Raw genomic sequence first — 26,174 nt, forward strand, 5'->3', positions numbered from 1 at the left:
TAAATGCTGTTTTAAGCTGTTGGGTTTTGGGGAAATGTGGTGAACAGCATAGATCGCAGCGCTGTCAAGGAAGAGAACAGCGCAGGGGTGGCCTTCGCCCTGTTTCAGGCTGAGAGGGAAGAGGGGAGGTGACGTGGGTCTCGGCGCCAGGGGCCCGTGTGACTGGGGTGAGCGTGTGGAAGGGGCCGTCACGCACCCTGGGGTGACCTCATGGTGGCGAATGGTGGTGCCGGGTGGACACACCAGTCGGAGCTCTGCACCACAAGGACGAAAGCCAGTCTGGGCCACCGTGAGCGAGGAGGGCATTGGGGGTCCTGGTGGCTCCCAGGATGGCACCGCTAGAGCAGCTGGGAGCCTGGCACCAAGGGCGGGGAGCCAGCCGGGGCCCCAGGGCAGTCTTCAGGGACCTGTCCCCCTACCCGCCCGCAGCCAGCACCTGAGCATCCCCACTCTGGCCCCGGAGGTTCAGCACGGAGCTCCTGCTGGATGAATCTAGGCTCCGGGCCACACCCCAGGGAGGAAGGGGCCCAGATGCCCCCCGCAGACTGTGGGCATCCAGAGGTCCTGGCAGGAAGGCCCTGGGTCCTCCAGCAGGGTATGGGGGGCCACCAGCTGTGACACGGGGCACACGGCCGCCTCCTGGTGAAACGCCATCCGGGTTCCAAGTGACGGGAGCCCATTCTGTGGCCGTGCTTGAGGACTGAGTCTGTGGCTTTTGCGGGGACACTTGGCTCTCCGGCCCCAGGTGTTCACATTTCCATCACCTGCTCCTCGTGTCTTGGGGGGATCCAGCCCAGGGTCCCGGCGGGAATGCAGTGGGGGCCCCAGGATGAGGTCGCGGTTTGGGTTTCTCTCCCTCCGGACTACGGTTGGCAGGGAGGATGGCCAAGGGACATCCAGGGAGGTCGTGAGTCGGGATGTCTATGGTGCCAAGAACTTCAGCCTGGGTCTGAAGGGCATGGGGAGGGGTGCCGGGACCCGCATCCCTGCAGCTCCTCACCCAGGGGCTGAGGCCTGGGAAGGGACAGGCTCGTGGTCATCACTGCAGGTTCGGTGGCCAAGCTCCCTGGCCCTTTCTCTCCCGTGTGGAGAACATAATGACGGGATGTGAGCAAGGGATGTTCCTCCAGAGCGACAGCTCTTGTCCTAACGGACACACTGGGGCTCCGGAGGGAGGGCCACCCAGGCCCCTGAGCACTGGAACATGCTCTGGAGGCTGTTTTGGAAGCTCTCGTCCAGGAAGGCGCAGAGGAGGGGCCGAGACAGGAGCTGGCATAGCTGAGGCTGGTGATGACGCAGGAGATGCTGATGACCAGCGGCGTCTGGGGCCGGTCTGCAGTCAGGGCCACGACGGGGGCCACGTGGAAGGGTCCAGCAGAGCAGGCCCGCGGCCAGAACAGCCCTACCGGGATGGTCACCGTCCGCTGTGCCTGGCCCAGAGCCTCGGCTCTGAGGTGCCGTCGCAGGGCCCACAGCCTCCGGAGCAGGTCCACTCGGGCTGGATCCTGAAAAGTGACAAGAGTCGGGATGTTAGAGCAGCGGCGCCTCGAGTTCTCTGGCAGAGGCCGTGACCATTTGCCAGGGTTGAGGACACCCGGGCTCTCCGTTCCGCCCCCAACCCCGCCCGTGCATAGTGCACGTGGGATCAAAGCTGTGCCTTTGCAAACACCCTCCCTGGCTCACCTGCTCCCGTCGGATCTGGGGGTGCTGAAGCCGGAGCCCTCCCTGCCGCAGCGCACACCTGCAGGGCTCCCTGCTGCCTCCGCACTCACCTGCCCGATGACATGATGACACGTGGCCGGAAGTTGGTGGCCCAGTTGGGCGTGGGAAGGAGGCTGGGGTGGGCTGCAGCAGGGGTGGAGGAGGCAGCAGGTGCTCTCCCTGGGGCCCCAGGGGGCTTAAGGGCCTGCGGGCAGCATCCTCAGCGTGAGCTGGCGAGGCGTCCAGCCTGGCGGCAGCAGCACCCCCAACACCACAAAGCAGGGAGGCAGGTCCCAGTGGTGAGGGGAGCGCGTCGGGGCTGGGCAGGGGCGCCTGCAGTCATCCACAGGGCGGGGGCATGCTCCAGGGGGAGGCCCTGTGTGTGCGTGTGCGCAGCGGGCTCTGGCGTGCCCTCGTCTGTGGGTCCCGGCCCTGGGCACCCTTGTCCGCGTGTGTGTCTGCGGGGGACGCTCTGCGTGGGTCCCGGCGGCAGGAGGGATCTGGGGGCTGCGTGTCTTTGAGCAGGAGCAGAACTTGTTGCCCACAGACAACCGACTTCTCTCTCCCCCGCGCTCCCTTTTTGCTGTGAGAGGAAGCCGCGTGTGTGCGGGAACCACACAGTGGCCGGAGTCCGCGGACAGTCGGTGCTTTGCTCTCGTGCAGCCCCCGGTCCCTCCACGAGCCACCCACCGCCGCCAGCCGCCCTCAGGCGCACGGGACCCCGACACTGAGACAGCTGGGCTGCCCGCAAGGCTGCAGGTGCCTGGCGGTCTCTCCGGGCGGCTCCTCCGCGCGGGCTTGTGCACCCAGGGTCCGCGTGTTTGCAGCCTGGGGAGACGAGGCTGCCCCCGGCTGTGCTCCCTTCCCGTGTCCCCGCGGCCTGAGTCAGGACAGGAGCCTGGGGAGTGGCCCACGCGCCCCGAAACTGCCAGGCCTGGGGCCACGTCCGGGGTGGCCTCCACCCGCAGGGGGCCCCGAGCTTGGGCCCAGGCTGGCAGCGCCGAGGAGCCTGTGCCCCCGGGGAGTTGACTCGCGGGCTGGCGCGTGTCTGGTGAGCGTGAGGCCCTGTAGCTAGCGCTCACTTTGGGACAATTCACTGTCCTACACGAACACCCTCAAATTTCACAGATTTGAAAGAGGAAATTCTGTTCAAGATGCGAGGGAGCAGTGTCCTTGCCTCTGTGAGGCCGCCTGGGCCTGGGCTGCAGGGAGCGGCTCTCTGGCCTGGGCGGGAGGGCGGGGGCCACCGGGTGCCCAGGCTGAGCCGGCGGAGTCAGGCCGTGTGCACGGGGTGGGGGGGAGGAGGCCGAGAAGCCCTGGGGTGCTCCTTCCTACGATCGATCGGGGCCGGACCTCTTGGTTTGGGCGTATTTGCGGGTGGGGTGAGGGGCTGAGCCCCACAACCTGCCTGTGGAGGGGGGCAGCCGGCCCGGCGGGTGTGTGGACTGTACTGAGAGGCTGGCGCGCTGGGCCTGGTCCCCGACCTGGGGAGGGGTGCGGGGGGTCCCCTTCCCTGCTCACCTAGGAGGCCCGGGCTCCACTCGCCGTAGCTAATCTGTGCGCGTGCTGTCTTGCCCTGAGCCCGGGCCCTGGGTGGGGGTTGGTCCCAGGAAAGCCTGCCCCCGAGGGACCCTCGCGCTCCTGCTTTGCCCCAGGGCAGCGGGACACCAGACACCTCCCCAGACTTCCTCTAGAGCCGGTCAATCCAGGCAGGGCTTTCCTCGAGCCCTTGGGGTCAGGGGGGAGCAGCCCAGGCTCAGAGGTTCGAGAACCTCGTGGGCTTTCCCACTGTGCCTCGGGCTCCCTCGGAGGCAAACCTGGGCCTGGGGTGCTGAGCCCCTCGCACAGCTGCCTGTGCTCTCCTGAGTCCGTCCTGGGGCCCGGCTCCCACCGGGAGTGGGATGGGGGTGGCAGAGGGGAAGGCGGGGCCGGGGGCAGCGGGGCTGAGGGAGGTCGAGGCAGCGGGGTAGGTGCTTAGCTCGTGGCCGGGCAGGGCCCGGCTGCCGTCCTGCTGTCCCCGTCACTGGCTCAGCAGGGACAGAGGCAGCTGCTGGCCTGGGCTCCGCTGCCTCCCAGCAGGTGACTGAGCAGCTCGGCTCCTGGAAAGACCAGGGGTTTGGGCCGCACATCCCCATGGTGGGACCTGGGATGCCGAGAGCGCCCTGGATGCATGAAGCGGGGCAGCTCCCTGCTGCAGGTCTCCCCGCCCCACGGGGGGGCACAGGGTTGTGCCGGGATGGCCGGGGCCTGGGGTGCCTTGCTGCACCGTGAGGGAGGCCTCGGGCTCGGGGGGGTGGGGAAGCCTTGGGGCCACCAGACTTGCTCAGTCTGCTCTCGGACACCCCGCCCCGGGCTCAGAGCCATCTGCTGCCTGAGTGTTGGGCCAGAGCTGGCAGGGACCAGGAGGAGAAGCTTCCTGGCCCCGCGGGGCCGCCCCAGGCGGGGAGGTGGTAACACCTGCCCCGGGACGAGGCCTGCGGTGGGGAGGCCGAGACGGAGCCTTGGGCGCCTGTGCGAGGAGGACAGCGGCCACTAGCGAAGGGGGGGTCTTGGGGAGGAAGGGCGCCGTGCATCTCCCTGCTGGGGGTCCTGGCTCTCGTCCATCCATCCGTCCATCCATGTGGAGGTCTTGAGGGAAGACCCCGGTGAGCAGGGTCTGTGAGGTGAGGGTGGGAGGGCCAAGGAGCCCAGGGGACGGTCCTTGGCAGGAGCCCTGGGGACATGAGGGCCGGGAGGAGGACAGGGCAGCGCCCAGAGCGCAACTGGCAGGTCTTGGAGGCAGGGTCAAGGCAGCCCGGGCTGCGGCTTGGACGGCTGCTCGTGGCCTGCGGGGCCTGCCCTGCCCACGGGCGCTGCCTCTTGCCCTCCAGACACAAGCTGAGAAGTTTCTAGATCTCTTGCACTCCAGGCAGGAAGGAGGCAGCCCGGCCCTTGTCAGCCGGGGGGGGGTCATTCGGGTCCAGTCCCAGAGAGCTCACTCGTGCTGCCGCCCCAACACGCAGCCCAGGAGGCCGGGGGCGAGGACAGACAGCAGCAGGCGTGCGCAGCTTCACGGGGCGGCATCCCCCCCGCTGCCTGGGCTCCCACAGCCACAACAGGCCCCGCTGGGAGCTGATCCCCCCGCCCCCCTGTCTGAGGCATGTATCCGAGGTCTTGGCACCCTTGGGGTGAGCGGGGGGAGGGCTGGCTCATCCTGACCTCCTGCGGCAGCCCTGGCCACTCTGCGGGTGTGGGCGGCGCAGGGAGGACGCAGGTGCCTGGGGTTCGAGGGGGAGGGCACGGGGCATCTGTGTATGTAGACGTGCAGAGGGTGGGACATGGGGGTATCGTGGTGCCCCCACCTGTGCCCCCAGTGGCCCCACAGAGGCACCCGGGGACGGGCTATCCACCAGCAGGTGCGTGCCACAGGTCAGTGGGCGGGCAAGGCTGAGTCACGCTCACGCCAGGTCCCGCAGAGCCATGGTTCAGGGCAGGGGCAGGGCCAGGGGAGGGCTCCGGAGGTGGGCAGGGCCTGTCCCTCCACGCGGGACACACACACCCACACAGCTCGGCTTGGCTCTGGTCCCTGGGGCCGGGTCAGGGGAAGGAGCCAGCCAAGGACACAGCCCTGCCCCGCCCTCCAGAGAGCCCGAGCTCCAGTCGTGGGAGGGATGCCTTGCGTCCAGGAGGCCACCCGTCCGGGCCCTTCTGGTCACGCGTCCTGCGGGCCACGCGCCTCGGCTCCTGCCTCCCGTGGGGTCTGGGAGCACTCGGCCCCCCAACGCGCTGAGCCGGGGGCCCAGGGAGGGAGGGGCGGCAGGCGGGCTTTCTGCTGAGAGGAAGACCTGAGGAGCTCAGGTGGTCGGCGGCGCGGGCTGTGCGTGCAGGTGTGGCCGAGCGTGCGTGTGCCGGCCGGGTGTGCAGGCTGTGGAGGCAGCTGCGGGCCGGGGCTATGCGCAGGGGAGGCGTGGGGCCCTCAGGGCTCGGGGCTGGCCTGGCCGCCGGCTCCTGCACCGGCCGTGCCACGTTGCCTGTGTCTGCTGTGACCCAGGGTGAGGTCTCAGGCGCTCTGAGCCGGGGGCCCCGCTTCTCCTGCCCTGGTGGTGGCTGGTGCGGGCCGAGGCTGGAAGGGCTCTGCGCCCCTCGCCCGGGGCGCTCTGGGCTGCTCTGGGGTTTCGGCCTGGGGTTCGGGCGACTCAGAGGGACGCCTGGAACCCATAGTGGCCTCCTGTGAGCTGTGAGCAGGACGGGGAGCGGCGGGGGGACCCTCAGGGCGGGAGCAGCCAGGTGCAGGTGGAGTCCTGCAGGTGGGTGCGCTGGGGGATCTCGTTGGGCCGGGAACTGGAAACCAGGAGGCCGCCATGGTCCAAAGCAGCGTGACACCCCCTCTTCAGGCGGCCCCTCAGCTCGGCCGTCCAGCCAGGGGCAGCCTTCCGAGACTGGGGTACAGGGGCGGGATCCCCAGACCTTGGTGCGTGGTTCCTGCAACGCAGCCCGAGCCTGACACCCAGTGGCCAGCTGTGAGCACTGCTGCAGGGAGGCGGGCGGCCCACGGGTGACCCCAGCTGGGTCCCTGGATGCCTTCCTACCATCTCGCTGATCTCGCTGGGACAGGCCTAAGGAGGCCCCGTTCCTGAAGATTCCGGGCCACGGGGGCCTTGCCTCCCGGAGCTCCGGCCGGGGCTGAGCTTCGTCAGGCTAGTGCACAGCTTGCGTGTTGTGTGCACATGTGGGGCGTCTGGGAGTCCCCTTTGGCCTCCACTCATTTCTTATCTTTCTCTACTGGGAACCGGATGATTTTTCTTTTCTTTTTCTTTTTTTAAAAGATTTTTATTTATTTATTCATAGAAACACAGAGAGAGAGAGAGAGAAGCAGGGACACAGGCAGAAGGAGAAGCAGGCTCCTCGCAGGGAGCCCGACGCGGGACTCGATCCAGGGACCCCGGGGTCATGCCCTGAACCGAAGGCAGACGCTCCGCTGCTGAGCCACCCAGGCGTCCCTGAGACTGATTTTTCTAGAACCCAGTAGGATTGTGTCATTTCTGTCTGTAAAATCCTTTAAAAACTTCTCATCAGGATATTTATGAAGGAGATGATGTGGTCATGTTGGGGATTTGCTTCCGGATAATCCCGAGAGTGTAGACATGGAGCAAACCCAGTGGGCGTGCTTGGACCCGCTTGGTCAGGGTGGGCTCAGGTGCGGGTGGTCCTTGGGTTCTTGTCTCTACCGGTGGGAACGTGTGGGGCTGTGCCAGGATTCACTTAGAGTCACAAGACTCCAAGAGCTCTGCGCCCGGCTTCCCGTTTCACGGTCTCTGAGCGGCACCGGGCTCCAGCTGCGTGAGGTGGGTCGTGATGCATGAGGTCCTGTGGGTTGAGCTGCAGGTTTTCGAGTCTGGTGGGAGGAGCTGAGGGTCGCTCCTGGGGTGGCGGGCGGGGCATCTGCTCCCTCGGTCACCGTCACCGGCTCCTTCATCGTCACCAAGTGTGAGTCTGCGGTGTGGGTTTACTGGTCCCTGCCCACCCAGTGCTGCGGGTTGGGCTGCGTCCTTAAAAAGCTAGGTTCCAGCCCTGAGCCCAGCTCCTGTGAACGTGACCTTATTTAGGAGTCAGGTCTTCGGGGCCCCTGGGTGGCTCAGTGACTGAGCACCTGCCTTCTGCCCAGGGTGTGACCCCGGGTCCCGGGATAGAGTCCTGCCTCGGGCTCCCTGCATGGAGCCTGCTTCTCCCTCTGCCTGCGTCTCTGCCTCTTTCTGGGTCTCTCATGAATCAATAAATAAAATCTTAGATAGAAAAGAAGAAGTCAGGTGTTTGCTGATGTGATTAGTCATGATGAGGTCATTCGGGAGTCAGACCCCGATGGGAAGACGGACACTTGCTCCCAGACAGAAGACACAGCAGGCAACACAATGGAGGAGGAGGCCAGGTGACGAGCGTCTGCCGGGCCAGGAGCGCGGGAGGCCCCAGAGGCTCACAGAAGAGAGGGAGGGTCATCACCCCGAAGCTTGGGGGGTGGCCCTGTTGGCGCCTGGGTTCTGGGGTCCTGCTCCCCGAGCTGCGGGGTGCCTGCCGGAGTGAGTACCCTGCACCCCAGGCCTCCCCGCGTGTGGAGGTGCGTGCAGGGCTCCCAGCTCCTGGGGACCCCCGGTGGGAGGGGATGGGCCCACAGGAAGCACGGAGGGCGGGGGTGCAGAGTCGAGGTTTCTACTTTTTCCTAAAAGTGGTGGGAGGTGCTTGGGGGGAAAAATACAAAAGATGTAAACCAAGTCATCGTACAAAATTTTTTTTAAAATATTTATTTATTTATGATAGACACAGATAGAGACAGAGGCAGAGGCAGAAACACAGGCAGAGGGAGAGTCAGGCTCCATGCAGGGAGCCCGATGTGGGACTCGATCCCGGGTCTCCAGGATCACACCCTGGGCCGAAGGCAGGCGCCAAACTGCTGAGCCCCCCCAGGGATCCCCAATCGTACAAATTTTTAAAAAAATATTTATTTATTCACGAGAGACACAGAGACACAGAGAGAGGCAGAGACACAGGCAGAGGGAGAAGCAGGCTCCATGAAGGGAGCCCGACGCGGGACTCGATCCCAGGACCCCAGGATCACGCCCTGGGCTGAAAGCTGTGCTAAACCGCTGGGCCCCCCAGGGATCCCCAATCCCAATTGTACAAACGTTAAATGAACCTCTGAAGGTAAGGTCATGACCCCACCTTGGAGGCTTTGTCTTACTCCCGGGAGTCCCCCCTCCTGGGGCCGAGATCGAGGTGGCAGCGGAGCCGCTCATTTGTCTGCTTCTGAGGGTGATGCTGGCACAGTCCCCCCAGTGGGGGTGGGGGGTCCCAGGGACTGTGCACCAGCACTGCTGGCCTGGATCACGGACACCTCCTCAGGTTGTCCGCAGACCACAGGAAGCGTGGCTCCGGGGGTCCTGGCTCCCCACGTGGGCCTGCGGGTGCTCACGTTGGTGTGAGCTGAGAGAATTGAGGCCATTCCACCTTAAGTTCAGTGTTAGCACAGTCCAGCCATCCCAGGCCCCTGGGTAAGAGCTGAACTTTACTTCAGTTACAGGAAAAAAAACAAAACAAAACAAAAAACAAACCAGCTTACAGCTTAACGCCCTAGAAAGCCCCATATCAGAATGAGAACAGAACTTGAGGAATTCCTCCCCCCCTCCTGGAGGTCCCCCAGACCAGCCCTTAAAACTCGGCTGAAACCCACCTTGGGGTCCAAGTCCCTGCTCCGCCGTGTCGGGTACACGTGGACCCAGGCTCGAGCTTGTAAATCATCCCTCATGTGTTTGCATCGGTGTCGGCTCCTCGGTGGTTTCTCAGATACGTAATCTTGGGCACAACATTTGGGGGCTCGTCCGGGATCCAAGAGACCTCCAGGACCCCATCCGGAGGGTTGCACACGTGGTGAGTGCACTCAACTTTTTCCACCTTTTCCTGCGCATATTCTCTGAGAGCTCTACACTGTACTTTTACCTGTAGGAAAAAGTACAATCTGTATGGGGTCGACATTGGCTTAGGCAGATGCGCTGGCGGGCCGTCGACCGGGGGTCTTGAGGAGACGTCCCTTGCCCCCGCCTGGAAGACAGGGTCCTCATCTGTAAGGGGGATGGGGGTCCTCATCTGTAAGGGGGACGGGGATCCTCGTCTGTAAGGAGGGCCGGCTGCCAGCCCTTCGGGTTACTTTCTGTTTTGTCTCTGTGGTGGCATTGGAACATTGGTCTGTGTTACTATGTCCCTGTTAACTGTTTGTGCATTTGTCTGTGTTGTTGTGTCCTTGTTAATTGTCTTTACTGTCTTGGTGTGGATTGGGGACATAATGGGGGAGACAGAAACCACCCCCCATCTCTTATGCTCTCCCACTTCTCGGATGTTAGGGAAAGAGCTCGTATTCTGAGCACAGACATACGGAGAGAGAGATTCCAAATTTATTGCATGTCAGAATGGCCAACCTTTGGCGTGGGATGGCCCCGAGAAAGAACTTTCCACCTACCTACTATCTTACAGGTTAAGGTCATGATCTCCAGGGACAAACCGCTCGGCCACTCTGACCAGGTTCCCTGCATCCTGATCTGGCAGGACATGATCGAGAATCCCCCTCCTTGGCTAAAACCATTTCTACCCCCCAAAGCAGGACCCACCGAAATTCTAGCCTTGCAGGAAGCTGAGAAGGAGACCGACTCTATGCCCCAAGTGCCCCTTTATCCGGTCTTGCAGGATTCCTCCCCAGAGGACCTGATTCTCCTGCACCCTACTGGGCAACCCTCCCCCTTCCACCCCCCCCATTGGAGGCACTGGGGGCTGCAGAAGGGCCCCCCCCATGAGGGAGTCCCTATGTGAGGGCCGGCGGCAGGGACACACGGTCAGACCCACCAGGCGGCCCCACCTCCGAATGCGGGGCTGGCCGACTCCACCGCCCTTCCCCTCCGGGCCATGGGGCTCCCCCGCAGGACGAGACTGGGGAACAGCTAATGTTATATTGGCCTTTCTCCACCAGTGATTTATATCATTGGAAAACCCAAAATGCAAAGTTCTCTGATAATCTGAGAGATCTAATTGGGCTTTTAGATCCTGTTCTCTTTACCCACCAGCCTACTTGGGAGGACTGCCAACAGCTCTTGCAGGTTCTCTTCACCACCGGGGAGAGAGAATGAATTCAGGTGGAAGCCCGGAAGTCTGTCCTGGGAGGGGACAGACAGCTGACTCCAAACCTAGACCTCATCCTTCCCCTTATGCCGCCCCACCTGGGACTACAACTCGGCTGAAGGTAAGGAGACTCGGGTCCACCGCCAGACTCTAGGGGCAGGTCTCCAGGCTGCCGCACGCAAGCCGACCAATCTGGCCGAGGTCTATGATGTGAGAGGGTAAGGACGAGAGTCCAGCAGCCTTCTTAGAGTCATGGAGGCTTTTAGGCAGTGCACCCCTAGGAACCCAGAAGCCCCAGAAACAAAGGCCGCAATTATCATGGCTTATGTTAATCAGGCCGCTCCGGACATTAAAAGGAAATTGCAAAGAGTAGAGAGACTGGGAGAGAAGAGCTTGCAGGGCTTAGTGATAGTAGCAGAATGAGTCTATAATAATAATAAAGCCCGGAAGAGCAGCAAACCAAACTAAGTGACCGGCAGACCCGAAACCTGGCCAAGATCCTGCTGGCCACAACCATGGACGACCCACAGGAAAGACGGAGGCACCTCAAGAAGCTGGCTTCAGGGACAGGTAAGGAGGATGGCCCTGGTCCCCATCGGGAGCGCCTTAAGCTGAACAAAAACCAATGTGCTTATTGCAAAGAAGAGGGCCACTGGGTGAAAAGCTGCCCTAACAAAAGACCTAAGGCCCCTGCCAAGATCTTGGAGATGGAGGACCTGGGCGACCAGGGGAATCGGGGTTCGGCACCCCTCCCCGAGCCCAGGGTAACTCTCAGAGTGGAGGAGCAACCTGTTAAATTCCTAGTGGACACTGGGGCACAACAGTCGGTTTTATTACAATCCCAAGGGAAATTGGCAAACAAGACTTCACGGTACAAGGGGCCGAGGGCCCCTAACAGTACTCGTGGACTACCCGGAGAACTGGGGATCTCGGCACGGGCCGGGTATCCCACTCCTTCATGGTCATCCCTGGGTGTCCCTACCCGTTGTTAGGTCGGGATTTGCTCACCAAGATGGGGGCACAAATTTGCTTCCACCCCGAAGGGGAAAAAATCCTAAACAAGGAGCAGCACCCGAGTCAGGTGCTTGTCCTGAGTTTAAAAGACAAATATCGTCTCCACCAAACGCCCTCAGCCCCAGTGACTGACATTGACCGTTGGCTGCGGGAATTTCCCCAGGCACGGGCAGAAACCGGGGGAATTGGGCTGGGCCGGCACCGACCGGCCATATACATAGAACTAAGGCCGGGGGCAGACCCTGTCAGGGTCCCCCAATCCCCCAATCCCCCATGCCTCTTGTAGCGCGTATGGGAATCACACCCCACATAGGGCGACCACTGGCCTCGGGCATATTGAGGCCCTGCCGATCCGCATGGACCACTCACTCCCTTGCCGCCGGTGCGGAAACCGCACTCTAAGGATCACAGGCCCGTCCAGGACTTGAGGGAAGTCAGCCGGCGAGTAGAGGATATGCACCCTACGGTCCCAAACCCATACACCCTCATCTCCACCCTGCCTCCAGACAAAACCTGGTATACGGTATTAGATTTAAAAGACGCCCTTTTCAGCCTGCCTTTAGCACCCAAGAGCCAAGACCTCTTTGCCTTTGAGCGGACGGACCCCGAGAAAGGCAGCAACGGCCGCTCACCTGGACTCGACCACCACAAGGATTCAAAAATTCACCGACCGTCTTCGATGAGGCCTTACACGAAGACTTGGGTGAGTCCCGCTCCAAGCACCCTCATTTAACCTTATTGCAATATGTAGATGATCCCCTGTTGGCGGTGGAGGACCAGGCCACATGCCTGCGAGGCACCAGGGCCTTGCTCCAGACCATGGCGGCCCTAGGGTACCGGGCCTCCGCTAAAAAAGCCCAGACCTGCAGAGCAGAGGTGAGCTACCTTGGGTACGAATTAAAGGATGGACACAGATGTTGACGGATGCACAGAAGGAAACCGTCTCAAGGATCCCACAGCTGCAAGCCATCCGCCAGGTACGCGAATTCCGGGGGTCAGCAGGGTTCTGTCGCTTACGGATTCCGGGTTTTGCCGAGATAGCCAGACCCCTCTATGAGGCCACCAGGCACCAGCAAAATTTTGAATGGACAGGGGCCATTAACAGAGACTTTAATGACCTTGCTGTCCGCCCGGCTCTCGGGTTGCCCGATCTAGCCAAGCCCTTCTACTTGTATGTGGACGAGAAAGACGGGGTGGCAAAAGGCGTCCTTGCCCAGTACGTAGGTCCTCGGAAGAGACCCATAGCCGATCTCTCCAAAAAGCTGGACATGGTGGCCGCTGGATGGCCCCCATGCTTAAAAATTATTGCTGCGGTGGCCACGATGGCCAAGGACGCAGACAAGCTGGCCATGGGGCAGGAACTGCATGTTACCACCCCACACGCTATTAAAGGGGAACTCAAATAGCCCCCGGACCGCTGGATCAGCAATGCCCGCCTGACCCATTATCAGAGCCTGCTGCTGAACCCCACCAGAATTTTATTTAAGCCACCAACAACCCTGAATCCGGCAACGCTACTCCCTAACCCAGACTGGGACCCCCTCTGCGTGACTGTCAAGAAATTTTGGCACAGGTGCACGGAATCAGAGCTGATCTCCAGGACCAGCCACTGTGGGACGCGGATGCCACCTGGTACAGGGGCGGCAGCAGTTTTGTCGAGAAGGAGTCAGGTACACGGGGGCAGCCGTAACCATGGAAATGGAGACCGTCTGGGCGGAGCCACTGGCAGCTGGAGCTTCGGCTCCATGGGCAGAACCGACCGCACTGGCAAAGGCGCTGACCGTGGGGGAAGGTGAACGAATAAACCTCCACACCGACAGCAGGGAAGGCCTCGCCACTGCTCACATCCACGGAGCCCTTTACAGGGAGAGGGGGCTTCTGAGAGCAGAGGGAAAGACTGTTAAGAAGAAAACAGATTCTTGAACTCCTGCGGGCCCTCTGGCTGCCCAAGGCCCTAGCCATCATCCACTGTCCAGGGCACCAGAGAGCAGACACCCCAGTAGCCAGGGGAAACCGGCTAGCCGATTTAGAAGCAAAGGAGGCAGCCCTTACGGTGACCCAGGTCTTAGCAACCAGCTACCCGATCTGGGGGCACTGACCCTGCCTGACACCCCCAACTATAGTGATGCTGACTTACACTGGATCAAACGCTTGCCTGTGACCCAGTGCTTGCATGGCTGGGGGAGGGCCGCAGACTCCAGCATCATCCTGCCAGAGGAACTAGGACGGCGAGGCCTGTCCAGAATGCACCGGGGGACTCATATGGGAACAAGGAAAATGGAAGACCTCATACGACATGCAAAGATCACTATTAAAGACTCTCGAGCAAAGATGGAGCAGATTGTGGGGAGCTGCCACGCATGCCGGTTATCTAATGCCACCGCCCATGGATCTAACCCGGCTCCGGGGGGACCGCCCAGGAGCCTACTAGGAAGTGGACTTCACTGAGGTGAAACCTGGAAAATACGGATGCAGGTATTTACTAGTGTTTATAGATACTTTTTCAGGATGGACAGAGGCATCTCCCACCAAACATGAAACGGCACAGACCACAACCAAGAAACTGCTGGAAGACATCTCACCAAGGTATGGTTTTCCTGCTAAGATCGGATCAGACAACGGCCCAGGATTCGTCTCTAAGGTAACACGGGGAGTGGCCCTAGTACTTGGGGCAGATTGGAAATGACATTGTGCATAGAGGCCCCAGAGCTCAGGACAGGTAGAGAGGATGGACAGAACATTAAAGGAGACCTTAACTAAATCAGCCCTGGATACTGGCGGGGACTGGGTGACTCTCCTCCTCTTTGCCCTATATAGGGTGAGGAACTCCCCATATAAGATGGGACTGACTCCCTACGAGATCATGGTCAGTCTTCCTCCACCTATTATCCCCAATAATGGGGAGGTGTGTGGACGCCTGGGTGGCTCAGGGGTTGAGTGTCTGCCTTGGGCCCAGGGCTTGATCCTGGAGTTCTAGGATCGAGTCTTGCGTCGGGCTCCCTGCATGGAGCCTGCTTCTCCCTCTGCCTGTGTCTCTGCCTCTCTCTCTCTCTGTGTCTCTGATGAATAAATAACATAAAATCTTAAAAAAAAAAAAAAAAAAAAACCTGAGGTGCTTGCTGAGTTTGATGATCACCAACTCCTTTTCTCCCTCCAAATGTTACAACGAACCCATGAGCAGGTATGGCCTAAGCCGAGGGCCCTCTACGAGACTGGGCCATCCCCAGACCCCCATCGATATCGGCCAGGTGACTGGGTGTACGTGCGGAGATACTAACACCAGACACTTCAACCTCGCTGGCAGGGACCCTACATCGTCATCCTGACCACTCCCACCACTCTCAAGGTCGACAGGATTACTCCCTGGGTCCACTACACCCACATCCGGCCCGCTGACCCACACGCCGTTCTCAAGGACTTTGTTCCAGAATGGAAAAGCCAACCAGTCAAGGACAATCCCCTAAAGCTAAGACTGCGCCATTCTCACTTATTTCCCACCTCCAAGACTCCCTAGTCTGGGGTTGTCCTTCAAAATAGAAGGGGATTAGACTTAGTCTTCTTACAACACAGGGTGGGGGGGGTACGTGCTGCCTTAAACGTAGGATGTTGCTTCTTCCCTGGGACATAAACCGGAGCAAGAACAGCAACAAGGTTGGTTCGAAACCTGGTTTAATCATTCCCTTGGCTCACTCTGAGAGCAACCTGGACCCACGATTGGGTCCTTCCTTAGGTTCCTCTGAGAGGGGGAAATGTGGAGGCTGAGAAAATTGAGGCCTTTCCACCTCACGTTCAGCGTTAGCACAAGTCCAGCCATCCCAGGCCCCTGGGTAAGAGCTGAACTTTACTTCAGTTACAGGAAGAAAACAGCTTGCAGCCTAAGGCCCTAGAAAGCCCCATAGTAGAATGAGAACAGAACTTGAGAAATTCCTCCCCACCTCCTGGAGGTCCCCTAGAGGAGCCCTTAAAACTCAGCTGAAGCCCACCTCGGGGTCCAAGTCCCTGCTCCGCCGTGTTGGGTGCACTTGGACCCAAGCTCCAGCTTGTAAATAAATCCCCATGTGTTTGCATCGGTGTCGGCTCCTCCGTGGTTTCTCAGATTCGCTATCTTGGGCACAACAGCCCCAGGGCAGGTGGATCACAACTGGAGGTGCCCTGGGACCCACGGCCTGGACGGTGTGGCTGAGGCACCGGCTGAGTGGACTCTCCGGGTGGACACACCCCACTGCGCACAGTAGGAGGTGCAGGGTCCTCCGCGGTGTGGACGTGCTGGCTGGGGTACAGGCGCCCTGAGGTGTCGGCTCTAGGCTCAGGAGCAAGCTTCAGAGGGGCCCCGGGGGGCGTCTGTGCACATCGATGTTTGGAGGCGTCTGGGTGGGGACTGGGTAGCTGGGTGCTGGGGACTGGGGGCTGCATGCTGGGTGCTGGGGCTGGACGCTGGGTGCTGGGGCTGGGACTAGGGGCTGGGGACTGGGTCCTGGGTTTGGGGTGGGGGACAGGGGCTGGGTGCTGGGTCTGGGTGCTGGATGCTGGGGCTGGGTACTGGGTGCTGGGGCTGGAGCATTGGGGCTGGGGCTGGGGCTGGCCAGCCCAGCCCTGAGGTGGGGGTGCCCGGTGGGGGTCACATCCTCTCACATCCTGCCCTTGGCCCCCCATCCTGAGCTCTGTGTTTCCCCACAGAGCCCCCAGGGGTGTCAGCCCACAGTTCTTCCTGGGTCGTTGGTCTTGGTGGGGAACCCCAACACTTGGTTCAACAGCATCTGGAGACTGTAGTGACCTCAGCGCCCCGTCCCACTGCCGAGGAGGTCTAGCTTCCTTCCTTCCTCCCTTCATCCCTCCCTTCTTCCTTCCTTCCTTCCTTCCTTCCTTCCTTCCTTCCTTCCTTCCTTCCTTCCTTCCTTCCTTCCTTCCTTCCTTCCTTCCTTCCTTCTTTCCAAAAAGATTTTACTGATTTATTTGAGACAGACAGTGAGAGAGAGATGGAGAGACAGAGTGCAAGCAGGGGGAGCAGCAGGGAGGGAGAAGCAGGGTGCGTGCGGAGCAGGGAGCCCGACCCGGGGCTTGATCCCAGGACTCCGAGATGATGACCTGAGCTGAAGGCAGAGGCTCTCCCACCTGAGCCCCCCAGGCGCCCTGTTTCTTTATTTTCACCTGAAGCACGACAGACACACGGATGCATTCGGGTCCAGCATGCCCTCGTGGGCCCTCCCAGAGCCCCGGACACGCAGAACCGCACCCCGGGGTTGGCAGGGTCCTGGCCCCTCAGCCTGTGTCTGTCACCTGCCAGGTAGCAGAGCCTTCTTACGTTTGCCCACCTGGAGCTGCCAGGAGCTCCCGGGGAGGGACCCATCTGTGGGGCGCTGGGAGCTCCTGTCAGGCCCTCGGGGAGGCTGGCATCCTGGGGGGCCCCTGCAGCGCCAGCCCTCCCGACACGGGGGTGCCTGCCCCTACGCCCCAGCTCAGAGCCTCAGGATCAGTTACAGGATGGGGAATCAAAAGACATAAACATAAATATTTTAACACTTTTTTTTTCCTTTTTGGAGGGGCCGACAGGTCGTACATGTAGATGACTCAAAAAGAAAAAGGCACAAGGGAGGGGCCTCTGTCCTGGGGCCCACGTGCTGCGACCATCGTGGCCGCACATCCAGGCTCTTTCTGACCTTGACGTCTCACGGTGGCTCCTGGATGCGCTGGGCACCCGGGTGCAGTTCCCACTTTGAAAGATCTGTTGTCAAGCTGCCCCCCGAGCTGGCCTGGGACCCCCGCAGCCGACCTAGGGGTTGAGGAGGAGGGTGCGTGGTTGCATTTCTCCTCCTGAGTCAAGTTGAACAACTTTTTATGTGTTTAAAAATTATAATTTCTCCTTGTTCTATAAATAAATAAATAAGCAATTTTAGAAAGATTTAATTTCTTTATTCATGAGAGATGCAGAGAGAGAGACAGAGACACAGGCAGAGGGAGAAGCAGGCTCCTCGCAGGGAGCCCAACGCGGGACTCGATCCCGGGACCCCGGGGTCATGCCCTGAGCCCAAGGCAGGCGCTCCACCGCTGAGCCCCTGGGACGTCCCCCTATAAATTATTTAATCCTTGACCTGGGGTTCTTGGACTTTGTCTTATTGATTTGTACAGCCTTTTTGCATAGTGAGGCTTTAGCCCCAAATACTTGCAAATAGTTTTCTTCCTTTGTCCTTTGACTTTCATCTTTGCTTAAGGCAGTTTGGCCCTGCAGAAGTACGTGAAGTGATTAATTTTGTATGATTTGGGCTTTGTGAGCTCACAATATTCTTCCTGTGCTGTGTTCTAGTACCTCCAGGGTTGTATTTAAACGTCTGCATCTTTGGTCCATTTAGGATTTAATTTGGTGTGAGATCCAAGTTAGAGATCCGGGTCAGTGAGGGCCCAGGCAGGTGACACCTGTCGCGCTCCAGCTGGGCAACAGGAGAGCTGAGTGTGGGGACTCCGGGCGGGCCCTCTGTAGAGTAGAGTGGGGTAGAGTGGGGTCCGTCCTCGGGCCCTATGGGGCTGAGGCCTGTGGCTGAGGCTCAATAGCCCGGTCCAGGGTCCTGCGAGTCCTCTGGCAGCAGCGAGGGGGCGGGTGTGGCGGGTGCAGCAGGCGCTGGGCCCGCGAGGAGGGACAGGCTGCATGCTGGGCTGTCCAGCACCTGACCTGGGGAGGGGCCGGTTGAGGACCCCCAGGGCACATGGGCAGGGCCTCCACGGTGCCCGGGGTGAGGGTTGGGAGGCTCTGGGGGTCACGGGGAAGGGTCTGTGTGGGGTGATTGGACACATGCTGGTCTCCCTTTCCAGCCCGTGGCGGTCCCTGGGGCCGTGGGACGGTGATTCCGGGCTGTGCTCGAGCCGGGTCTGTGGAGGGGGACAGTGTGAGGGAGGCCGCGGTGTGTGCAGGACCCAGTGTCCCCCCGAGGATGGCCCACGGGCCCGCAGGGGCACCATGTGCACGCTAGTCCACCCATCCACTCAGCAGGGTCAAGCCCTTGCCAGAAAGTTGTTTCTTGACATAAAATTCAATGTTAAAAGAATATTAAAGTATAAATTGGTGTAACAAAGTCCAAAACATTAATAATTGTCCTCAGGATGACTTTTTGTACACTTTCAGGAGAAAAAAAGAGCCCGGGGCACCTGGGTGGCTCCAGTCAGGTAAGCATCTGAGCCAGGGTTTCATCTCAGGTCATGACCTTGGGGTCGCGGGATGGAGCTCCCCACAGTCTGCTGCGACTCTCTCTCCTTCTGTGCCCCCCTCCCTCCTCCCGGTAAATACACACACACAGTTTTCTAAAAAAAGCCAAATTCTTAAAAGAATTATTTTTGGTGCTTTGCTCTGATAGTTTCCTAAACACTTGATTTTTTTTTTAGAAAGACTTTATTTCAGAGAGAGAGAGAAAGAGTGTGGGGGGGGGGGAGGAGTGGAGGGGGAGGGAGAGACTCTCAAGCCTATTCCATACAAGCGCAGAGTCGGATGCAGGGCTCGACCCCACGCCCTGAGATCACGGCCTGAGCCGACGACCAAGAGTCAGATGCTCACCCGACCGAGCCCCTGGGAGCCCCCACTTGCCTTGACCGTTAGAAACTCAGTGCCCAGCAGGTGGGGTACCTGTGGCGTCCTGTCCGTGCCCACCTGGGAGAGGCCAGTGGGGTTGGGGTCCACAGGCCACCCGGGGGAGAGGTGGGCTGTGGGGTCCCCGGGGACAGCAGTGAGCAGGGCGTGTGCAGGGTGCCCCCCGTCCATGGCTAGGTCAAGGGGAGGCGGGGAGACCTGGCGGGACGTGCCTCCTGGGGCACCTGGCAGGGGGGTCCAGGGCCCACAGAGATGCCAGCGGCCCTGGGTGGTGGGGAGGATGCAGGGCCGATGGGCTCCACGCGCAGCAGTCGGTTTTGGGGAAGCCACGGGGCCCCAGCAAGTTGGGTGGAAGGGCTGAAGGGCTCATCCGCTGCCCGCCCGACCCCGTGCCTGGCCCCCGGGTTTGCCCGATGCGGGGGCTTCCAGGACTCCGTTCTAAGACCGTGCGTCGGCCACCCTACCTGCGTGCCGACCCCTGGTGTGGTGGCGCTGACAGGCAGCTGCTCCGGCGTCTGAGCGGCTGCACCTGCAGGAAAGGGGACGGCGCCAGGTCCAAGGTCAGGCCGTGCCCCAAACCAAAAGGGCCACCGGCGGGGAGGGCAGCCCGCCCAGCACACCTTCCAGCTCCGGGTGAGGCGGCGGGGCCCGCAGGGAGCGGTGCGTGGGCCGTCCAAGGCCCGACACTTGGGCCAGCCTGTCCTTGGGTTTCCTTGGTGGCAGTGGCCCCGGTGTGGGCGGCAGAGCGGGAGGCCCGTCGGGGCTCTGCTCACCTGCAGTGAGGTCACTTCTCCTTGTCTGTACAAGGCTGGACTGCTCTGCATTTTCATGGTAAATTTGTTTTCTGAGCCGTTGTTGAAATTCTGGAGGCAGAGAAAATGCATTTGCTCCATCACCTTTCCGGATGTGACAAGTCCTATAAAATCTATTAAAGCCTTTAATGAAATCCCTGCTCAGAGTTGCTCCGTGAATGAATGTGGAATCGGAATTTAAATTAAAATGTTGTTTTTGTAGTCTGGAGGCTTTGCTGGGGAAGAAATTAAAGGGACAGGTCACCTTCTTACCGTCATTCTCAGGCTCACTGGGTGACCGCGCTTGGCGGCCCTCTGGCTGGGTGCGGAGGGCCCTCCTCGGAGCTTTGGTTGGGCGAGGCGTGAGCTGGCATGGCCTTGGCCGTCCCTAACCCCTGCCTGTCCCCACCTCAGGCCGTACAGAAGACGCCACGTACGGAAGGCAGGTGCAGCTGTGGCCAGGTGGCCATTGCGGACCAAAGGTGAATGTATTTACCTGCAAGCCGGTGACGTCTCCGTGGTCAGAGCCCACAGTCTGGGGGACAGACAGGGCTGGGAGACGTGTCAGTGGCCCAGGAAGGAAATGAGCAGCGAGGAGGGAGTCTGGAGGCGCTGATGTGGGAGGAGCAGGTGCGGAGGGCCACGCCCGGGAAGGCCGGCAGGGGCCAGCGGGCAGGTGTGGGTGTGGCTGGGTGGGCGGAGGGCCCCAGGGTCACTGTTCCTTCTCCTCAGGCGGCCAAGTCCTGCCCGCGGGCCTCAAACATCACCTTCTGTCGTAGGAAACCCACTCTGCACCTGTCCCTTCCTGCGGCCTGGAGGGGCTGCTCCTCTGAGGTCTTCCGTCAGCGCCCGGCCCTGCTGCCACCGTCCGCCTCCACTGTCCACCACCCCCCGGCCACTGGCCACCGCGCCCCGGCCACCATCCACCATCCACCATCCACTGTCTGGCAGGCACGGCTGCCCTAGTGGGACAGAGACACAAACAAGAGCTCGTCCAGCAGCCTTGTGTGGGGTGTGTACACAGCCACGTGCAATCACACCCATGACACCAAAAGGTGCTTTTCCTTCTTAGTTTCCAGGTTGGAAACATCACCCTTTTCCTTCTGTGATGAAAAGGATTCTAAGGAGCACCCAACACTGGTCTCAAGTGAGAGGCAACGAGGTGTCGGGGGGCACGGCTGCGGGGGGCGCGCTGGCTCCTGGGGGGGGGGTGGACCCTCCGCCGTGGGCCAGGGAACCGCAGCAGCAGGTGAGGGCAGCGATGGTGCAGGTTCAGGGGTCGGAGCGCAGAGGGTCATAACCGAGGGAAAGTGAGGATGTTGTCACAGGCCGAGCTGCAAGGGCGACTCCGGAGACCGGAGATGTCCAGACACAGGCCAGCAGGACGATCGGCGCCTGACCGACGGGACGGTGGGGAGGAGCCCCGCGTGCAGCCTCCCTCTCTCCCCGGAGGAGCCCCGCCATCCCGCTCCCAGGGGGGCTGAGCTAGCAATGAGCATCGGGGCGCCAGCATCGCACCACCGTCCTGGAGCGCAGCAGACACGGGATCTGCCGGGAACGGAGGGGGTGAGGCCTGGAGAGCATTCCAGGCCCAGGAGACCTCGGGGGCAAGACCCAGGAGAAGCCTCTGCCGCCCTTGGGGACCCTCCTGTGGTTCCGGGTCACTGGCTTCCAAATTGGGCACTTGGGTGTGTGGTACCCGCTGCCCGGCCACGAGGCTGCCTCCCAGCGCCAGATCATAGGACAGGACACGCGGCTCACCAGTCACGCAGAAGGCACGAGAGGTCGGCCGAGCACCAGCTCAGATCCTCCAGGGACAGGTGAGGAGACGCGACGCCACCTGTCTGAGCCCCCAGGGCACCCCAGCGTCGGGTCATCGAGGCCCTGAGCGGCACGGAGACAGGGCCACTGACGACGTACCTGTCCTGGCGACGCAGGCCTCGGGCCCCTCAGCACCTGGGGTTTCTTCGCCCGTGATCATGCCACGCGAGGAAATCAGCCGGATAGACCGAAGCACCTCAAAACGAAGGCTGCGCAGTAGAAGCGCCAGCGAACGTCGTGTTGTCTGCATCGCATCAACGTGACCTGCCGACTGCTGTGCACGGCGCCTGGATGTGCGTCGGGGTAACCCTGTGACACAGGCGGCCGGCGACGCGAATCCCAGGGGCCCCTCCCGGAGGGGTGCTGACCCCCGAGTGTTTCTCATTGTCTTTGTGTTTGAACATTTTCTTGCCCCCAAAACGTAAGGGGAGAGGCGACGAAAAGACGGCGCCCAGGGCGTTCACCCCCAGGGGAGGTGGGGGCGCTGGGCCGAGGGAGGACTTGGACATTCCAGACAGTTCTGTGGCGGGAGGAGCTGAAGACCGGGGAGGGTCCGGGGCCAGGGAGCTGCCGAGGGCTGGGAGGGCAGGGGCGAGCGGGCACTTGCCCCCTGGCCTGGGGGCCCAGCGGGAGGGATGGCCCTGCCTCGCCCGCAGAGGACTGTGGCCCGAGGAGGGGTCAGGAGAGCTCGCCCCCTCCTGCGGCACACGGGCGGCGCACAGAGCATCAAAGGCTCAATCAGGGAGCTGTTTCCGTGGCTCAACAAGTTTATAATAAACACAGTTAAACTTTTATTTATGGCACAGCTGCTAATTGCACCATAAACATTTTTCATCAAGCAATTGCTGTTTACTCATTTGCCAATCAGCTCATTATCCAGCTACCTTCCCCGACGCTCCCGAGACTCCCACCTCCCAAGTCCTGCTGTTTGTCACCACGGCCCCTGCAGCTGTCCCCCGGCCCCGCCCTCCCACATCTCGGCCAGGCCACCGCCCCCCTGCAGCCTGCCAGGCCCTGCGCGTCCTGCCGCCCCTGCCCCACAAGACGCAGCGAGGCTGGCCAGGCCCCCGGGAACAGCCCTGCTCTCTGCCCTGACCGCTCCTCCCCTCGGCTCCTCAGCCCCCAGGGCGGGCCGCACCCACCCACGCAGCCCCCCCTCCCCGGCATCTCTCAGCGGCCCTGGGAGTCGCCAAGGACTGAACCGCGGGCTCCCTGAGGTCACTGCTGTCCTTGTGCGCGTCCTGTCCGCAAGCCCCAGCTGGCTCGTACGCCCAGGGCTTCCCATGCTCTGGGGGCCTCGCAGGGGGTTGGGGCCGCCTCACGTGTGCTCCTGTTTGTGCACAATCCCTCAGGCTCGACCGTTCCCAGTGACAGGACGTGGTGGGAACCCCTTCTCCCCCTGCGCCACCGCTGCCCTCACGCCCTCCTGCCCGCAGCCCCTCGGGCCCTTGGCAGCCTGGCCACCCAGGGCTCAGGCCGGTGGCTCCTCTGGGGGAACAGACCCCTCACCCGGACCTGGGCACCGTGACCCCTGCCCCCCCTGACAGCAGGCCTAGGGCTCTGTTTCCGAACTTTCTGCGTGACTGGTTGGTCTTCCAGGAGGTGTTTCTGGAGTCGTGTCTGGTCCCCCGCAGTACAGAGAGATTGGCTGAGCACTTTTTGTGGTCAGAATCTTCCGGAGGTTTCTTCTGACTGCTTCCCCTCCCTGCGGGGGCCACCAGGTGCCTGGCCCAGCTTGGGAGGACGACGGATTTGCCTGGAGCCTCTTGGAGGAAAGACCGGTCCCAGCAGCCCCCTCTCTCCTGAGCTGAAAAGCTATTAGAGCCCCTCCCACAGGTGTGCGCGTCTAGACTAAAGCTGGTCGGAGACTCCTCCAGGGCCCAACTCCACGGGAGCTCGCTCCACGGCGCCAGCAGAGCCAGGCACAGGGCTGTGCAGGACACGCGGTCCACAGTGGCACCTGGTGGCCATAAGTGGAGTGGCACACCCTGGGGGGGGACTGAGTCCCTTTCTGGGGGCGGTGGGGGCGTGAGGAGCCCCCCCAATGCGACAGCGAGAGCGCATGTTGGAGGAGAAGGCCTAGAAGGAAGGGGTGGACTCTGTGCCCGCGGAGTGACCGGACACCGAGGGCGATGGCGCGCTTATCAGAGAAACAAAAACCCGCTTTTGCATCTTGGGCCTGTGAGGGGCCACTCACCTCCCCAGATGTGTCCCGGCTCCTTCCCTGGAGTCTGGGGGGGGAATGGGCCGGGCCTGCTTTCGGGTCTCCTGCTCAGGTGCAGAGCAAATGTGTCACAGCCACGTCAACGTGAGGCGGGTGGGCTGCAGGGCCCCTGGTCCCGGGCCCAGGCCTGTCCGGGGGATTCGTCGGGTACACCCGGCGGCCGGTGCGCTGGGCTGCATGATGCCGTGGGCTGTGTGCGTGGAGGGAGCGCGGCCCGGCCCGTCCTGTTCGGAGACTCCCTGGCTCTGTCTGGCCCCTCCCCCCCCTCGGCCCACGACTCCAGGGCTGGCAGGGGGCTCAGGGGAGGCCTGTGGTCAGGAGACAAAGAGCTGCCCTGGCTGAGGCCCTGGGCAGCTGAGAGGCGTCAGCTTGGGCTGGGGGATGGGCTCCCGACATCTTGGGCGACACACTTTCCTTCCTTCAGACCCCTCACCCCCAGACTCTGTTTTCAATCAGTTCAATTAGTACAACTTTAAAGCAATTAGAGAGAATTAGCAGCCAGGCTGCTGCAGGCATGGACTCCTGGCCCCCTCCTGCCCCATCCCCCTTTGTCTCGAGCCTGGCAGCTGCCCCGATTCTCCTAGAGGATGGCTCAGGCCTCACCTTCTCTAGAGGGTCTGCAGAGGGGAGGGCAGGAGACCCCCAGAGACACGGGCGCGGAGACCAGGACTGGGACAAGGACATGAAGATCCATGGGGTTGCTTTCAGGGAAGGCAAAGGGAGAGGCTCGACCCCTGAGCCAGGGTGCTGGGTGCAAATTCACAGCCCTGACCAGGCCAGCCCCTCCCCTGCGCACCTCCCCTCCCTCCCTCCCACTCACTGACCTCCGCGACCTCTCTTGCAGGGAGAAGAGGATTAAACCCTTGCCCTCCTGGCGCTGAGGGCGCTGGGTGTTTGTGACTTTTCCTGCTCGACAGCTGCTCCCACGTCTGTGGTTTCAGAGGAGGAAGGGGTGTGCAGCAGTTCTCTGGGGAGGGGAGGTGTGCCAGCCTCTGCCTCCGCTGTGGCCTCCAGGGGATCCGGCCTGGGACCCCTGCACCCCTTGGCCTCAGAAGGAAGCTGCTGCATGGGGCTCTGGCCCCTGCGCTCTGCACAGCAGGAGAGCGGGTGCCCAGGCCTGCTACCCTGTGCCGGCCAGGGCCCTCTGAGCCAGCCCCAGAGCGCGGGAGGTGGCTCCCCTGGGCTGAGAGCTCCTGGTCCGAGGCCTGGGCCCCTCTTCCAGGAGGATGCTTGGGGGGGGCAGGCCAGGTGCAGGCCTGACTTTGCAGACAGAACCCTTTGTACTGGGACCCGCCTTCCGGCCCTGCCCCTCCCCACTCCCCCAGCCTCTCAAAGAAGGCCTGTTCTCTGAGCCCCCTCTGGGAGACCCCCCTCCCCAGCGCAGCCTCCCTGAGACGTGTGTGGGCCCCGCACGGCCCTCCTTTCACCCACGTGAGCAGGCCCGGAGCTGGGCGCTGGGTGAGGCAGACGCACATCGTCCCTCGGCCTCCCTCGAGGAGTTGGACGCTGGACAAATGATGGTGCAATCACTGAGCCGTTCCGTCTGATGGGGCTGCCGGGAGGAGGGCCGGGGCCCAGGGGAGCCCCTCGGACGCCCGACCTAATGTGGAAGCCTCCCAGGGAGGGCTTAGCAGGGAGGTCCAGGGAAGGAGTGGGTGTGGAAAACCCGGGAAGGTGGGAGGGGCGCACCTGAGGGTGGCTGAGCAGGGAGGCAGGTGGAGGTCTGACGGGGTGGGGCCAGGGCCTGCGTGGTGGCTGCTGTCAGGTGGGTGCAGGGGGGCTGGGTGTGTGTGTGAGAGGGCAGGCCCTGCCTGGGCCCCGGCCTGGGAGGGGGCACGCCAACTCAGCAGGGATACCCCCGTGCCCTCCCACGTCTGGGGGCGAGCGAGCAGGTCAGGAGAGGGCTCTGGGGGTGTTGGCCCCTTGGTGGCAGGAGGTGACGGGAACCGGCCCCCCTCCACCGTGAAGCTGTCTTGCTCTGGTTGTCCCTGGAGTGCCTGCTGGCGGCTTCCCTGGGCCCTGCCGCCCTGGGCCCCAGCACATGCACGTATCCATGCCCCGGCCCGCGGCTGCCCCCGAGCAGGCGAGAGTACCTGGGGAGGCCCCCCAAGAAGGGATGCCGAGGCACACGGGGCGGGGGGCTCCAGACGTGCAGACCCCACAGTCCAGGGAAATCCCAGGAGAAATGGTGAGAGCAGCCGCAGAGCCACTGAGAACCGTGAACTCACGTCACTCAGTTTAAAACAGGAAATGTCGAGCTGTCCCCCACCCGAGAGGGCATCGGCGCCAACCCAGGGGGACTCTTCCACGACAGACGCTTCCCTTCTGGCCCCGTGTACCAGTCACTGGGCTTGGGGGCCCTGGGGACAGAGGGGCTGCTTCTTGTCCCCCCCAGCCCCGCTCCAGCCGAGGC

At 62.0% G+C, this 26,174-nt stretch overlaps 1 protein-coding gene and 2 pseudogenes across 1 annotated transcript; 2 read left to right on the forward strand and 1 right to left on the reverse strand.

Annotated features, from left to right (window-relative positions):
- The first annotated feature begins 5,632 nt into the window (after positions 1-5,632).
- LOC112673344 (uncharacterized) lies at positions 5,633-13,450 on the forward strand (annotated as a pseudogene).
- Positions 13,451-13,648: 198 nt separating this feature from the next.
- On the forward strand, positions 13,649-14,866 carry LOC125753527 (uncharacterized; annotated as a pseudogene).
- Positions 14,867-17,273: 2,407 nt separating this feature from the next.
- LOC125753509 (uncharacterized) lies at positions 17,274-21,787 on the reverse strand. The gene is made up of 6 exons (XM_049100393.1): positions 21,637-21,787; positions 20,505-20,678; positions 20,213-20,328; positions 19,699-19,788; positions 19,390-19,454; positions 17,274-18,213 (listed from the first exon to the last, which is right to left on the reverse strand). The coding sequence occupies exons 1-6, from the start codon at positions 21,785-21,787 to the stop codon at positions 18,102-18,104; spliced, it is 708 nt and encodes a 235-aa protein (XP_048956350.1). The 3' UTR covers positions 17,274-18,101.
- Positions 21,788-26,174: the final 4,387 nt, after the last annotated feature.

The sequence above is a fragment of the Canis lupus genome, chromosome 24 (assembly GCF_003254725.2).
Source record: "Canis lupus dingo isolate Sandy chromosome 24, ASM325472v2, whole genome shotgun sequence".
Lineage (NCBI taxonomy): Eukaryota > Metazoa > Chordata > Mammalia > Carnivora > Canidae > Canis > Canis lupus.